General features: G+C 42.3%; 1 protein-coding gene across 7 annotated transcripts in view; it reads left to right on the forward strand.

Annotated features, from left to right (window-relative positions):
• MYO1B (myosin IB) overlaps positions 1-11890 on the forward strand; it is an 88569-nt gene extending 76679 nt beyond the window's left edge. For all 7 annotated transcript variants that reach the window (XM_072341733.1, XM_072341731.1, XM_072341735.1 and 4 more), the window contains 6 exons: positions 236-370; positions 1231-1337; positions 4170-4302; positions 5596-5748; positions 6657-6784; positions 10236-11890. In XM_072341733.1, coding sequence (XP_072197834.1) covers positions 236-370; positions 1231-1337; positions 4170-4302; positions 5596-5748; positions 6657-6784; positions 10236-10359 — 780 coding nt within the window. In that variant the 3' untranslated portion in view covers positions 10360-11890. The remainder of the gene's footprint in view (positions 1-235; positions 371-1230; positions 1338-4169; positions 4303-5595; positions 5749-6656; positions 6785-10235) is intronic.
• The last annotated feature ends 4491 nt before the right edge of the window (positions 11891-16381 follow it).

Below are 16381 nucleotides of genomic sequence, written 5' to 3' on the forward strand. Positions count from 1 at the left end.
TGTTGTAATAACAGTGATAGTGTTTTGAAGGTGTGAGGGTGGCGCTGAGCGTTTGTCAGACTCGTGACATCTAAATCTGCTTTTTCCAATGAAATCTGTGTTGATTTTTATTAAAGCTGAGCGTTGCAGTTGGCTAACGGTGCTTTTAATCACCCAGTATCTGCTTTGCCATGCTTATTTCAGTAACTTTGGTATTTGTAAATTATTAAAACATCTTGCTTCAATTTAATCGCAGATGCAGAAATACTTCTTGGAAATGAAGAATAAGATGCCTTCTTTATCACCAATAGATAAAAACTGGCCAGCGAGACCTTACCTTTTCTTGGATTCAACTCACAAGGAACTAAAGAGGATTTTCCATTTGTGGAGGGTAGGGCGCGTTCTGGTCCAGTCTGTACAGAAATTCAGCATATGGTTGTCAGCAGATTTGTTTCCTTCCTGAAGAGCCTATTTTTAGGAAGCATTTCTTCCCATTCCAGCCAGGATGATTTTCTTTCTTTGGAAGATTATTGTCTTTGGCCTTCAAGGGGTATAACTATCCTGCCTATTTCTTCCTGGGGATAGGGAAAGAGGATTGCTTCCTGCCATTGGCTTTTAACTAGATATTAAAGCCACATGGCTGTTGCCTGTTAATTGGTACCTTATAGTCATCGTGTCTGTGGCCATGGCTGGGACTAGCTCTCAGCCCAACGTTGAAAGTACTCGGTAGAATTTTTTACTTAATGAGCTGAGGTTAGCTGAAGTTTGTTTTGGATCTTTGAAGGGAGAGAATGGTGAGAATCTATATTAGTGCTGATGAGACGTTGCACTGAGCTCATGGGCTGTGTTTTCTGTGCATTATCGAAGAACTATTTTCACTTTTGAGCCTGCAAAAGTTGTCATCTCAGCTGTGTTTTGTTCTTTCTGTCTGCTTACGTAAGCATTCCCAGTTGCAAACTACATGTTCTGTGAACCCTTTCAGCGTGGCATTCCAGTCATGTTGTGCTTAAATGAGATGTTGTAGAGATTTTCTGGTGTAACTGAGAAGAATGTGGAATGGGTGAGGAGGAAAACACCTCTGCAGTTTGTTACTGTGCTAGTCCTGTGTAGAATGGAGCTGAGTCATCTCAAAAGCATACAAAGAATGTATGTCTTGAGCAATAAGCAAACATTAGTCTGTGGTGCTGCTGCTGCTTCAGATCAGAATTGGAAGGCTAATTTTTGGTTTGTCTGGCATATCGTGTTTTGCAGTGTAAAAAGTACAGGGATCAGTTCACAGATCAGCAGAAGCTTATATATGAAGAAAAACTGGAAGCAAGTGAACTCTTCAAGGACAAGAAGGCTTTATATCCAGCCAGGTAATTACCTACTCCGCAGGTTTTCCCATATGATGAATTCAATATCCTTACATACATTCAGGAATCTGTGCACAGTTTTGCTTTTTATCTTAGGCAAGAAAGAGTTTTTCCTAATGTCACAATACTGTTTGACTGTAGGAGCTGCTGAACTGTCGTGATTCCATCGTTTACTTCATTGACCTCAGTTTGCCTTAAAGTTAGATTGCCTGTTGTTGCAGCTTCTCATCCTGCGACACTGAGTGTTTATTTCCCAAAACCAGAACATTTTGTTGTTCTGACCCCCCGAGTCCAGCTTGCACAGTCAAAATTTGGAGAACTTGTTAGAAGGGAATAACTCATTTTTTGCCCTGGTTTCCATCGTGCTGCTTCTTGCAGCCCGTATGTGCAAAGCCAACTGAAGCTTGTACAAGGTATGTGACCACCTCGCTCCTGGATGAGGCATGCCAGGGACCGCTCTTATCTTCCTAATTAATACTATCAGTGTAATGTTGGGATGGGAAGGCTGGGGCTTTGAAGTTACACTCATTGGCACGTATGTATTTTGAAAGGAGAATTTTCTAACAAGTTCTTTACTGTTTGTTTAACTTTTAGAATTTTATTTTTTTTTTGGCTTTTTCTATTGGAAATGATTGAAAAATGTGAAACGTTTCTACAAGTTCTTTAATTTCCTTGCACCTGAGATCTGCTTTCTTCTTGCCTTTGCTGTCCCTGCAGCTAACATGGCCCAGAGAAGTGCAGCAGTGTCTGATTTTACTTTAGCAGTGTGATTGTTTTGTGTCTGCAATAAAATAACAACGTAGAGGTTGGATGTCTTTGGAAGAAGTTGAATTGCTCTTTTTAAGTCAGTGTGAGCTGAGAAATAATGTTTTAATTGAAAGCAAAGGCATCGTCCATCTTGAAAGCCATTTCTTTTGTATGCCACACTTTGAAGAGAGAGGAGCAAAGCTCTGTTAAATGAGGTAGGACCAGGATCTAGCAACAGTTGATGGGGCCAGTTCCACGCATGGAGAGGCTCTGCTTCCATGTCTGTGCATTTTATTGGCTTGTTTTCTTCATTTCTTACCGAGGCATTTCCTTTATTTCCTGTAATGGGCTCGGTTTCTTGCCTTCAGCAGATCACTTATTTAAAGGCTGCGTATGTCAGCTTGTGGTTTGCTCATTTATTTGCTTTGTGATCCCTTTTTATGCTTTTGGGAAAAGAAAAAGATGCTGCCTCTGGACTTATTGTCTGATCAGTGTGGGAAGGAAGGAATTTTGCGTCCCTGTTTGGTACTTAGACACAGAAGAGATGAAGGCTGAACAGTGCAGTATTTTTCTGCAGTGTGGAGCTGAGTGATCTCTAGCCAAGTGGTAAATGTGATATTAAATAACTGTTAATTTATCACTTGACTGGGGACAAAACCTACAGGGAACCTTTGGTTTTGGTGACTAGGGTTTCATAGCACTAATTAAAAAGAAACCAAAGCAGAAAGCACCGACTCAGTGGAAAGTTAGGATGCATTCCCCACTTCCCACCCCTCTCTGATTTATAAACATTTCCATCTCTTTTTTTCCCTTGTGAACTGTGTTCAGAGCTGATTAACTCCTGTTGAATTTTTTATTGGCCTAAGTGTGGAGGAAATTATTGTATAAAGTTTCTGGTTAGTTGGGATGATAATGATTTGAAGGAAGTGCCTAATTTTCTGCATGCAGTACAATTATTAAAGAGCATAGAGGGACTCTGGTGATTACTAAAAATCCAGTGCCCTTCCTTTTCTCTCCTTGTGTGCTGGAGATGTGGTTAGAAAGGGCAGTGCTTTGCCATATAATGTAGTGGTTCCTTTTGGGCTCTGGTCTTGGCAAAGGTTTGCATTTAGTACTTAGACTGTAATTTAATCAAAGTGATTAGTTTAAGTGACTTCCAAACAAAACGTGCACTGACTGATAGGGGAGCTGTCGTTACATGACCCAAGGTAACGACAGGGTGAGCTTCAGGGACGGTAAGTATTGACGAAGAGCTGCTATGCATCTAACAAGTAAATCCTCAAGGGGAATTACTGTCCCTCTAAAATGCTGCAAAGAGACAGCGATGCTGTTTTTGCAGTTGGTTTTCCTCTGTTTTTGCAAACAGGCTGTTACTGGGACATTTCACATGAAAACCATTTGCATGTGTGAGGATGTGCATGTGGTCAGTTTTGGTAACCATTTGGCTTGATAATTGGAATTGCTTCAAGAGCAGGAAAAGGAATATCCTGTTACTGTCTTCAGAGATGGATTTCTCATTCTTCACTAATGCTTTGCTGTGAAGAGAGCATGTTTAAAATGCCTACCATTTAGCACCCCCCTCTGCTTTTCTGGGGATAGTGTGTTGTGATGTAGCCACACTTCACAAATTTTTCTGATGGATGTGGCATGCCTTCATGGCATTGATTCAATGCTAACACCTACGTGCTGCATTAATGCTGGTGCCACCCCTGGTGTCTTGGGGAAGACGTGCAGCTCCCAGCTCCTCAACAGCAGCAAGGACTAACTACGCTGCATAAACACTTGGATACTGACGTATTTGTATTCTTCAGTGTATTGCTCTAATTACTCTACTACACGTTAATGTAGCAGTTTGCCTTGCCATTGTTTCAAAGAGGGAGAAATTGAAAGCAAAGGTTTCTGGGTTGCTTGGCTCTAAGTCTGGGTCTTTTGCTCATAATGACGTGGTAGAGATGACTTTCTCTGGAAGATGACATATCCAAGATTAGGGAAGCTTCCATTTGGAGTGCCTCCTGGCTCCGTGGAGCTTGGAGCAATGCCTGTTTCGTGTCAGATTCGTATTGAACTTTGTTTCTCTTGGTTTTGCAGCGTTGGGCAGCCATTCCAGGGGGCTTACCTGGAGATCAGCAAGAACCCCAAGTACAAAAAACTGAAGGATGCTGTGGATGAGAAGATCATTATTGCTGAAGTCGTGAATAAGATCAATAGAGCTAATGGGAAGGTAATAAAATGATGTTGCTTTATCCAGAAGGGTAGATAGATTTTTAAAAACCTACAACTTCTCAAAGGGCAAAACCTTAAGTGCTGGATTTATGTAAATTTGTGTTTCTAAACACCCACTGTAAATTTACATCAAGATTGCTAAAACCTTGCTTGGGCATCCAGTTTTTATTGGCTAGCAAAATGGCATCTCATCAACAGGCAACAGGCTGTATTGATTCACAACTAAATGCAGCCTTTGTGATCATCTTTAATGTTTGCCAGTTGAAGAAAATAAGCATTTAGAGAACATTGTTCTCCTTGAAATATTTGGAAAACTTGCATTTTCCAAGTTTATGATGATCACGTTTTAATACGCTTTAAAACCACGAGGAATTTAGAGGCGAGTAGATAATATAATTGAAATAAAGCTGTTAAATATGCAGGGTAATAATTTCTGCCAAGACAGAACTTACTTTGCATTTAAATTATACTTATTAAAACAAGAAGCCTTGTTCTCCTTTAGTAGATATAATTGTTGTCGCCTTATCTGTCTAAATATTTCACCCAGTAGATTTCAGCTTCTACGTTGTGTCATTTATGCATTTGTAGGAATGAAATTAGGTTGACTGCTGTTGATTCCAAATCGATTTTTCGGTTTTTAGGGGAGTAATTAAATGAAAACAGTATCTTTTCTGAACTGGCACGGGAGATGGTGCTCAAAGTTAAAATAATAATAATCGTAATGAGCTATGGGTCTGTGTGCTTTAGACAGCCATGTCTTAATGGCTAAGATTTTTTTCTTCATAAAGTTTTCCAGGAGAAGAAACCACATTAATTGAATTATCGTGGTGTTTTAGAACAGTTTTACACCAAACATAAGCTGTTCTACTTGAAGCTTTGATTTTTTTAAATACATTCTTAAAATGTCTATTTTTTTGTCTGTTATTTTTTTTAAGGGTTTATTTCTTAAGTATTCAACAGCTGTCTGCATGAGAAATGAGGTTATTCTGATTTGTGGTTCCTGACTTTATTTCCTGGATGATATAACTGTAAGCTGGTAATTAAAGAAACTGTTTGTGTCTAAGCATTTATGCCAAAATGAGCTAAGCTTCTCAATCTATAATTAGACACACAAGTAAATTTGACCTAATTTTAACTCATCTGCAGTTTTTGCTGAACGTCAAATGTTGGTGTTTACTTATGTGGGCCAAACGTTTTCGCTCTGTGAATGATTTGTAGGCTAAGTGGATGCTCAGTAAAGCCTGATTCCATCTTCGTATAGACAGTGTTTGGCCATTTTGTGTTTTCACAGGCTACGTCCAGGATTTTCTTATTAACCAAAAACAATGTTCTCCTTGCGGATCAAAAGTCGGGGAATATCAAGTCGGAGGTTCCGCTGGGAGATGTCACCAAAGTGTCCATGAGTTCCCAAAACGATGGCTTCTTTGCAGTGCACCTCAAGGAGGTTGGTTGTGACTTCAACACATAGTAATACGCTGGTTTGATGTAGATCAATATCGAAATGGCTTACTGGTTGTCCTGTAGCATCTGGTCGTATTGGTTAGCCTGAAGGTTGAGACTGCTATTTTTGTGCTTTGCCCCGTCTGCAAAAATGTGGATTTAAAACTCCTGGTTCCAAATAGGAACAGTTATTACATCCTGAACGATAATTTAATTGTGAACATTTTTCACTGTTGCCTCTTCTGGTTTAACATTTTCCGTTAGTATAATGAGCCTTTAATCTGTTTCTTATACCTAGTGACAGTGTTTTCCATTCTAGCTGCTTGTATGAAGCTCGTATGCTTCCTGACATGCCAGCAGAATGTCTCTCTCTTCTTTTTGTGATTCCAAGAAATCCACGTTATGGCTCAGCTCGCTTGGTTACTCAGTTCCAAAGAACTTAGTTCAGTGCTATATTTGCTGCTCTGGGCTGTCAGCATTGCTCTGCTAAAATCATTAAGCTGGCATTTGTATTCTAGCTTAAATGGATTTGAGGAATGCTATTTATAGTGCCTTTTCATACTGACCACCTTCTTCCAAATGTTGTGGTGTTCACTGGCTCCCGTTCTTTCCTGGAAATGTGAACTTGTTGTGGCATGGCCAGAAGAGGGAGACAGAAACACCACACTGTTGTTGGAGAAGGGATAGTCACTTTCCTTTAGGCTGAAGAGGAATTTTTATTATTATCAACAAATGTACAGTTTATTTGAGGCTGAATTGTGTTTTGAGCCTCAGCACTGGGCAGCGTCTCTTTGATTTACAGGACTTAATTGACTGCAGAGGGAGGACTCCTTGGTGAAGCTTACTGCTTGGTCAGCATTTAATACTTTGCTTAAGATTTTGGTCATCCTAACACTTTTCTTTCTGTTCCAGGGCTCAGGAGCAGCTAGCAAAGGGGATTTCCTGTTCAGCAGCGATCACCTTATTGAAATGGCCACTAAGCTTTACCGCACCACTCTCAGCCAAACCAAGCAGAAGCTCAACATTGAGATTTCTGATGAGTATGTTTCTTGTTTGCATTTCTTTCATTGCAGTGTGCTAAGTCAAGAATCTAGTATTAGAGAAACAGAACACTGCTTTGCAATTGCTACTTTTCTCTCGACTGACTGCATATAAATAGGATCCAATTTTCAATAGATACTCATCTCTAGTACTCCTTAGAGCTCCTATTTTCTTGCAAGTGAATAGAGAAAATGCCCTTAACATGGTTTCAAGTAGAGCTGTGAAGCAGAAATGCTGCTTGAGAGACAACGAAGAGATGGTACGTTGGAGGAGACTCTTTCATGTGTGAAATGAGAGCTTCACATGCTCCTATGAGATATTTATCAATTAATTAGAGTGGACATCGTGTGCCAGGTTCCTGTGAAAACAACAAAAGCACACACAGCAGCAGAGCCAGCAGTGTAGGCCCGTTAAGCTCAACCTTTTTATTCTGATGGTGAAAGATCTATTCTTAAAATTCCTTCTTAAGGAGTTTCGGTTGTCAATTGGTCTTTTGGTGTGGTGGTTGGTTGGGTTTGGTCTTTTTTGCTTAGTTGTTTCATTTTGTTTCTTGGTAGGTTTCTTTTATTCTGTTTTATAGATTAGAGTTTCCTTTTATTTGATTCAATTTCATATTTTGAACTTAAGTGAGGTCTGAATTTGCAGTGTTTATAATCATAAATCAAAGGTATTTCTTCCTGTGTGGACTCATGAATTCTTTTCCATAGGAGTCCATCGCTTAGCCCACCATTGTTATGCATATAGTCCGTGGTGTGAAGCACTTCCTGATTTCAGTGGTGTTGGTTTTGTGGATTTATTCATTTTTAATAAGGAAGAACGTTTGGAAACCTTTAACATTAGCACAACGATTTTTTAGCAGGTGAAAATGTGATCTTTTATCTGATAGTACAGCGCTGATAGTATTCTAGAGCTCAGGCAATGATAACCATTTGTATCTGATCAGCTTTAAGGGTTTAGATGAAGACTGATATTGCTGTTTCCTTGTAAATGACATCTGCCTGTTTCCACTGTTCTGCTGCCATTTTTTATTTATTTCATCTTTGCTGAAGTGTGTGATTTTGTGCCCTATGAAAGAGTTGTGACTGACCCCGCGAAGTTACTAGTTCACTGGTTGCTAGAGAGTTATAAACTACAGGAGTTAAATCTTAAGTGTGTAGTGCACTAGTCTGGCATGCCAGCCCTAGTCTGGAAACCAGTTTGCTTTCTGGAAGTCTTGTCTTTTGGGATGTGGTTTGGTTACGTGCTTTGGCGACTAAAACCAATCAAGTGTGTATTGCTCTCGAGTTTATCCAGACTAAATAGTTTTCAGTTTTGTTTGTTCTCTTTGAGCAGTCCTCTCTGTTGACAGCAACAAATTATTCTTGTTGTATGCCAGAGCGCTGACTTAGAGGCCCGACTAGGAACTGAGGAGATGTGGCCATGCTTTAAGTACTGTGCATTGCTTCTGGGGGAGAGTAGTTGTTAAACCAGAAGTGCTGTTGATCCAGGAGTGTGCTGAGACAGTGTTGACACATGTTATTGGAGCAGTAACTCAGGAGCAGAGCCAGCTGTATCAGAAGATGCATTTTGCCTTCCAGCGCTACCGGCACGCTTGTTGGCAAGGCTGGAAGACTTAGGGAAGTCAGAGGAAAACACAGTGTTGGTGACAAGAGGGTGGTGGCTTTGAGACCAGCACCCATTTTGTGTCTGCCTGCATGGCAAAGAGCACTGAACAAGTTAATTTCAGAGCCTGCGAGCTGCTGGGCAGCAAAGCAGGGCTGTGGGGCAACACAGCACGGCTGCTTCCTCCCCTGGGCCACGCTGTCAGCTTGATTTGTGGCTTCCGGATGGAGGATGAATTCTTTGAAGTTCTTGGCCTCTGCTGGAGGACATTTTAAGGATGCTAAAGGGGAAAATCTGCTGTTACAAAGGACATTTTAGGTCAGTGACTGCTGCACATGAGCCAGAAAGCAGCGCTGCCCTGTTTAATGCTTTTAATCTTGCTATCCCAATCAGTGAAAAGCGTGAGGCTTCGTGTGACCGTGTTGGTTTTTTTTTTTAAAGCAGTTCTTCAAATGCACTGAAACTTCTCATCCCGTATCAGAAGAAGTGTCAAAGCCAGATTATTTTTCCCTGGCCAGTAGGAAGTATCTAAATCTGGGTATTGCTCAAGAAAAAATGAGTTTTCCTAATTGCTGAGGCTGTGAGAGCAAAGTAGGTATAAGAAATAAGGGGGCTGCTGAAATGCTGGTTTGTTTTGTTGGACGTTTCCGACATGCCAGCTGGGAGGCATTTTGTGGGCCTGGGAGTCTCAGCTATGAAACTGATTTAACAGCATTTTCCCTGTTTATGGAGATTTACGGAGAAATCCTGGCTTAAGGATTCAACATTGACCCCAGTTTCTGCTGAGCTTTTGCTTCTTGGCTAAAGCAGTCATCCTCAGCTGAGTGTTTGTGGCTTCTTGAGTGTACGAAGCCGTCTCTTCGTGGGATGTGGCTCCTGCTGTGCTCTGCTGAGCTTCAGAGGCACAGGAGCATTGGTCTTTGAGGGAATTAACATGTCTGGCACTGATTCTGGTTTTCTATATGTATGTATTCAGTTAATCGACCTTTAAGTGGGAGAAATGTTTATTTTTCATACAAAGAATGTGTAGCTATGACTGATTTCCTTATCGTGAGGCAAGAAAGTAACAAGAAATTATATCTGTGTTTGTTGCTTTCTGGTTTTATATGTATTGCTTTAGGAAAAAAAAACAAAACCAAAACACCCTAAAACCACACATGTAATTTTTTTCCCTCTGACTACAGGGCTGCAGAATCTGGTTTGCAATGGTACCTAATACACTGACGTATTGTAGCTAACTGAAAATAGGGTATAAATAATGGACCAAAAATGGTGAAATGCTGTTGATGATGCTTTCAGGTTCTTTTCTAAGTGTGTTACCTTGGTTGTTTAAAAATTTCTGAGGATGTGATACCCTGTGTCATTGAGTTGTAGAGTGGCTTGGGTTGAAGGAGACACCGAGGATCGTCAAGTTCCAACCTCCTGCCACAGGCAGAGCCACCAAGCTTCAGATCTGGTACCAGACCAGGCTGCCCAGGGCCCCATCTAACCTGGTCCTGAGCACCTCCAGGGATGGAGCATCCACAGCCTCTCAGGGCAGCCTGTGTCAGCACCTCACCACCCTCTCTGTGAAGAACTTTCCCCTGGTCTCCAATCTAAATCTTGCCTCCTGGTGCTTAAAACCATTCCCCCTTGTCTTATCACTGTCTACCCGAGTAAAAAGTTGATTCCCTTCATTTTTATAATCCCCTTTTAAATAGTGGAAGGCTAAAATGAGGTCACCTTTCAGCCTTCTCTTCTCTGATGTCTTTTTGTAGTTAGAGCAGCAAATAGAAGAACAGCCTTCACAAAGACTTTGCTCGTGTTCCATCCACCTTTTGCTAACATGCATTTTATTCCCTCTCCTAGGTTTCTGGTCCAGTTCAGACAAGACAAAGTGTGTGTGAAGTTCATACAAGGCAGCCAGAAAAATGGCAACATCCCAACTTGCAAACGGAAAAACAATCGGCTTCTTGAGGTGGCTGTCCCTTAACTGCAGCTGGTGACTCCCTTCCATGGACTTGTTTCTTTGTAATAGTGCAATTTAAGTCGTTTGGTTTTGCTGGTTTTTATCCCTTTCTGGAGCTGCTGATGGCTAATAGCTTTAGAAGCCCTTGGCAAAACATTGGATCGGTTGATTTTTTTAATCTTATCCGTCATGCCATAGTTTTAACCCTCAACATGCAGATCTTTAACCAGCGAGGCATTTTTACCAGCTGGCAAGTTACCTGTCATACCCGAATCATTCTCTTTGTTTAGTGGCCATATTTTAACGCAGCATACCGTAAACCCACATATTAATGGTAAATTACTCATACTCCTTAGCCTAGAGATCCACTTAACAGAAGCCATACATGACCTTGAGGCTTGGTGGCAACTCATGCCCAGTGTCTTTTATACCAACCCATCGTGGTGTTCTGATGGGCTCCTCCCTTGCCACCACACTAGAGAGATGGGGGGAGCGGAGACCAGGCACCGACCCTTGTAGCTAACACTAGGACCTATGTAGCTCGATCCTTTAGTATATACAGCATGGGAACATCTAAGTCTACAAGACCAAAGGAACACGTCGTTACCCGAGCAGCTACATGTATAATTTTTTTAAAAATAAAAAATAAAATAAAAAAGATAAAAATTAGAAAAGCAGACATTTTCAAGCGGGATTTTTAATCGGGTCAGATATTTGTAATGCCTTTAATATAGCGAAAAAAATAAGTATAAAATTGAAGAAGCTTATTTCACTTGCAGGAGACACTCAGTTTGAAACGTTTTCTGTTCTGCTTTTTTTTTCTTTAAATTATTAGCTGAGATTAGAGCCTGATAAACGCCTTAGTATCCATCACACAGTACTGCTAGGTATTTCAACTGCTCATTACCCAGCCAAGGCTTTGGGCCTTTCCTTTAGACATTGGCATGTACAATGTGCAATAAAACACACATGGCATTTTGTGAGAAAATTATTTATGATGCATTTTTGTGTGCAAAAGAGAGGGTTGGTGCAGCCTGCATAGACAGTATAGAGGTTCAAGTGTAGAGTTGTGTTGTTAATTTGCAGGTTTTTTTTTTTAGAGTGTACACTACAATTTGGGAAGAATACTTAGAATTACAAGTTCCTGAATCCGAGGCTCTGTATATAAATTGGTATTACAGTAATAAAACTGTTTTAATTCCGTGCTGTTTGGTATTCCTACTTTGTAGCCGTATTTTTGTACTCTGAGCTATTTTATATAACTTGTGTGCTTGATGTAAAGGTGTGCACAGAAATACAATCCAGGAGCTACGGTATAAACTTTCAGTGTAACTAATTGCACTTAATCTTCATAAGCCAGAAGCATTAGCTGAAATCCTTAAGAGGAGCTGTGTTTTTTAAGATAGAAGTAAGTACTTACATGAAGGGTTTGTTGAATGTGACTGTTTGCTTTGTTGATGCGAGGACAGTGGAGAAACCATTGTATTTTTGCAGTCTGAAATAGGAGAGATGAAGACCCTGGGTACCTGATGTGCAGTGCTGGACGTCCAAGCATAAATAAAGGAAAGAAAAAGATAAGTTCAGCGTCTCGTTACTCTCCTGGTGGTGAAGTTACGTAGCACTACTGGCTGTGAAGGTTCCTCTGCTGCTGTTGGTGCTCGGTGTTGGTGCAGCTGGTACTCTGGTATCGATGAGAAAGGTTGTTCTGGGTCACTTTGCTTCTCTCTTGGGGGTTGAAGTAGACGAGTTTGCTATAATTTCAGTACAAAGCTATTGTTATAGCTGGTTACTTTGTGTTGATTTTCCAAACTACGACAAAATCATAGAAGCACAGAACTGTTTGGGTTGGAAGGGGCTCTGAAAGGCCATCTAGTCTCACTGCCCTGCAATGAACAGGGACACCCACAGCTCCCTCAGGTGCTCAGAACCCGTCCAGCCTGACCTTGAGTGTCTCCAGGGATGGGGCATCCAATTCTTCACTGTGATCTAAATTTAAACCCTTATATAAAAACTTAAAGTGGCTGAATCAGATAAATCATGTAGTAAAGTTTAAAGCATTCCGGATGTTTTACAATAAAAGATGCTTACAAAGGAAGTCTTAGCATCAAGTTGCAAAGCAAAATGAGGATACCTCAAAGTGATTATTCCACTGCCTTAAGAAGGCTGCACGTAACTGCGAGATTTCAATCTCCTAAATCCTGTGTTAAGATTCCTGCCTGCTAAGGGCTGAGGCTTTGTATGAACCTCTTTGAAGACCTTCCAGTAAGAACCCCTAATTTTAAATTGGATACAAATAGAGGAAAACAGCCAAAGCCTATTGGGTTCCTGTAGTTGTCTGTAGGTAGGAAATGAGAGAGTTTAGATTACGTGCATTTGGATGTTTATCCCATGAAATGAGGGTAATTGCAGGGTAGCATTTGGGTATTTGACGCATGAAATGAACCCCATCCCAGCCAGACCCACACACATCCCTTTTATTCTCTGCAACAGGTCATGATAGCCACACCGGTGTCTTTGCTTTGTTTACTGTTGTTTCATTTCTTTCCCCGGGGCTTTAACGTTTGGGCCTTGCCTATTAGTCTGTATGTTGTGATGGCTGCTGTTTGTCACTGGAATGTCTCATGCTGTACAGGCCAAGGGGTGCGGAATGATTTGGATATGCCAGTTGAGCCGTGGCGTTTTGATGTTAATAGATTTAAGTATCTCGGATGGTGAAGTTTGAAATGCGAGGTCAGCTTTTCTTTCTTTTCTCCGTATTGTTTTATCACCTATCAAACTGGTCTGTAAAAAGCAGACCGTTGCTCCTGTTGTGCTGACCTTGCGCATCCACAGTTTGACTCGTAAATTTCCTTTTCTCATCTGAAAGATGGACAAAAGAGCCTTTTGAAAAAAGAGTTTTGTTTTATAATCTCTTGAAAGGTTCCAGGATGAATTAAGAAGCAGGTCCCAAACCTGCGCTTGCTCTGTGTCTTCCTTACTGGCTTACAGCTCCACTCCTGCTCCCCTGTGCACAGGGATGAGCTGAGCGTGCAAACTTCAGCTTATGTTGAGTTAGGAAAGTGTGGGAGCGCTGTGGTTGCCTTTGCTTACGATCGGTGATGAAGCTGCCCTACAAGATTTTAACAAACAGATTCCCTCTGTCCTTCACCCTCAACCTTGAAGACAATGGCATCTGATTGTGACTCGTTTCCTCCTTCCCTCCTGCTTTGATGTTCTGTGGTAATGGAGAGAGGTGTATGTGTCAAGTGCAAAGCAGCTATTTATTTTCTTTGGGTTATTTTCTTCCATCACCTACCTCTGCATGCTGGCACCTTGATTTCAGCTGAAGATACAGCAAATGTTCTATTTCCCCTCTAACCATGAGTTTTTACTAACAAAAGGTGCCTTGTTCCCTTTCAAGCTGCTTTGCTGGCCCTGTCAGTATTGTCAGTGTTTCCCACAACTCTGACACAAAGCAAAAGCAAAGCTCGTAACATGAAAACCTTCTGTTGCTGTGTGTTCTGCTGCTGCGATGAGGTCCCCGCTGGCCTGGTGCACTGTGTGGCTCTCAAACTGCTGTCTGCCTGACTTGTAGCCTGAAAGAAAGGAACACGTTGCAGCACCAACCATGTGGTTTTAAGCCCCAGTGCTGAAGAGAGGGAACTCATTTATACAGAGATACAGGGAAGCTCAGAATAGCTGTGGATACTCACACCTTGGCTGCTACTTGCCTGCATGCTGCCATAGTTTGTGGAGTGGGACCTTGCTGTAAGTTTAACCATGAAAGCTTTGGGCATGATGCTGTCTGATGGAAATCACCATCGCCTGTGGATTAGCATCTCATTTTCAGTAATGGAGCACAAAAGTTGTGGGTGAGCTTTTAATTTGCAATGTAAGGTCTTTGTGAGCGATTGCATCCTGTATTTCTTCACGGAGATGTCTTATAAGAGTGAGGGGTTGTGATGGCGATTCTGAGTTTTCCTTAGCTTTATGGTAGTCATGCAAGGAAAAAAACAGAAATATCTGTTTCTGGTATAGGAAAAAACTATTGACTTGAAAGCAACAGCAGAAACTTACTGCAGCATAACTATGTAATTGTTTCCAGTTAACAGCCAGCTCGTTACTGGCACAGATGTGTTCTCTCCTGTCTGAATGCAGTGTTTAGGAAGTGCTGCTATGTTGACATCATGTGGTGTTTGTCGTGTGCTGGACTCCCAGGCACCGTCTTATTGTTCTGGCATGTGCTTCTTGATCCTTACCAAGTGGTTTTCTCCTTCCATTGAGGTGGAGGTAGGATTTCTCAGAGTAAAATGGAACAGATGGGAAAGGAAAGAGGACTGTAAGCCAGGAAAATGTCAGTGTGTAAACCAAGAGGACCGCATCCCTACATCCACCCAGGTGGGATGAGGCCAGCACCTTGTGCTGGGGATGCCCTGTGGTTCTAGGCATCCTGCTCAGGACGCGTGGCTGAGAGATCCAGTTCCCAGGCCAGAGCAACAGAGCAAACCTTAAATGCTGAGCCAGAGTTGCTCTGAAGCATTCCTTGTCCTTTTAAGCTTCAGCTGCAGGCTTTTCTGTAGAAGTGGGGTGAGGAAACCCTTTCCAGAGATGACAGTGTTTTTCCTTCAGCTGCTGGATCCTGGGATGCTGTGGGTGGGGATCTGCAGTGTCTTCCCTTTGCAAAGCCCTTTGTAGATTTGCTTTTTGTTTTTTGCTTCTGTGCTACAGAAGACTTGCACAGTGCTAATCCTGGCCTGTGGCAGCACTGGAGGCTTGCCTCCCTTGGTGTGGCTTTCTCCTTGTGTTTGGCTTTGTGTTGCCAGATGTTCCTTTCTCCCACATCGCCCAGTGAGTCCTGTAGACCCTTTCATGTGAGACCCGTCCCTCTGTGAGGGGGCAGGGAATTTCTTTTAAAGTAGAGTGTAAATAAGAATAAAAAGGAAGAAAAAAAAAAAAAAAAAAAAAGGTTTTGGAAAGGGATTGGAGCAAAACCAGATTCAAATTCAGGACCTTTATGTGCTCTGCCTTGCTTGTACATTGGGCCGTAGTCCACATATCCAGTGCAGTCCTGGTTTTGGTAGTGGGGGTGCTGCAGGGCGAGCTGTTCTGGGTGGTGGAGGAGCTGCTGCCCATGGAGGTGATGCCCAGCAGCTTCTGCCTGTGGTTGGTAGAGATTTCCTTCTGCCTTTGTGCTGCCTGAACTGTCACACTAAGGTGTTTGCATGGGGCTTGGTTTGGGCTTAGCACCACGGCGGCTATCCCAACCATTCCAGCTTTGGTTGGCCGCAGGGAACCCAGACTCGCAAGGCAGAAGGCAGTGGGAATGTGGGCTGCCATGTGATAGCACTGCCTATCTAAGGATTATGAAGAGAAATTAAAGAGGAACACAAAATTAATGACTGTGCAAAACCTTCACTCCCTCCTGCTGGTTTTAAATCCTCATTGGCTCCGTGGGAGCCTGAATCCATCCGTTCTCATGCAGGTTTCTACGCAGACACCAAGCTGATCATTACAGTGCTTCCAGCTGGGATCATAATGTCATTTCCTCTGCTATTTGCTCGGATTCCTTTTTCATATCTTCCCATCCCCTTCTCAGATTTATTGAAGAACTGCTCAGTGGATTTGCACTCTACGTACCCAGGCTGTCTGGCAAGGTTTCCCTTGGTGGCTGGAGCCTTCTGCGCACGGAATATAGAGTTGGTGCACAGAGCTGGAACGTAGCAGAGGAGCACACACCTCCTTTCCTGATCTACAAATGCAGTGTTGATGTGAGCACGCTGCTGGCACTCCTCCAGGCCCACATCCCATCCCTTGTCCTTAGGGATGTGACGTATCAATCTCTGCAGCTCTGCAATGCCTGGAATGCGTTACCAGCAATGCGCTCTGCTTCCAGCAGCACGGCGTCTCCTTTCCCAGCCCTTCCAAGTAAGCACAGAGCGTGGAGGTACGGTTGTAGCTTTTGAGTCTTTTGAATCTGCTTCCTACGTGCGCTTAGACAAACGGATGTGAAGATGGAAGCAAGAAGAAACACGCTGCTGGCATGTGTTGAAAGCTGCCTCCGCTGGTC

Source organism: Excalfactoria chinensis, chromosome 7 (assembly GCF_039878825.1).
Source record: "Excalfactoria chinensis isolate bCotChi1 chromosome 7, bCotChi1.hap2, whole genome shotgun sequence".
Lineage (NCBI taxonomy): Eukaryota > Metazoa > Chordata > Aves > Galliformes > Phasianidae > Excalfactoria > Excalfactoria chinensis.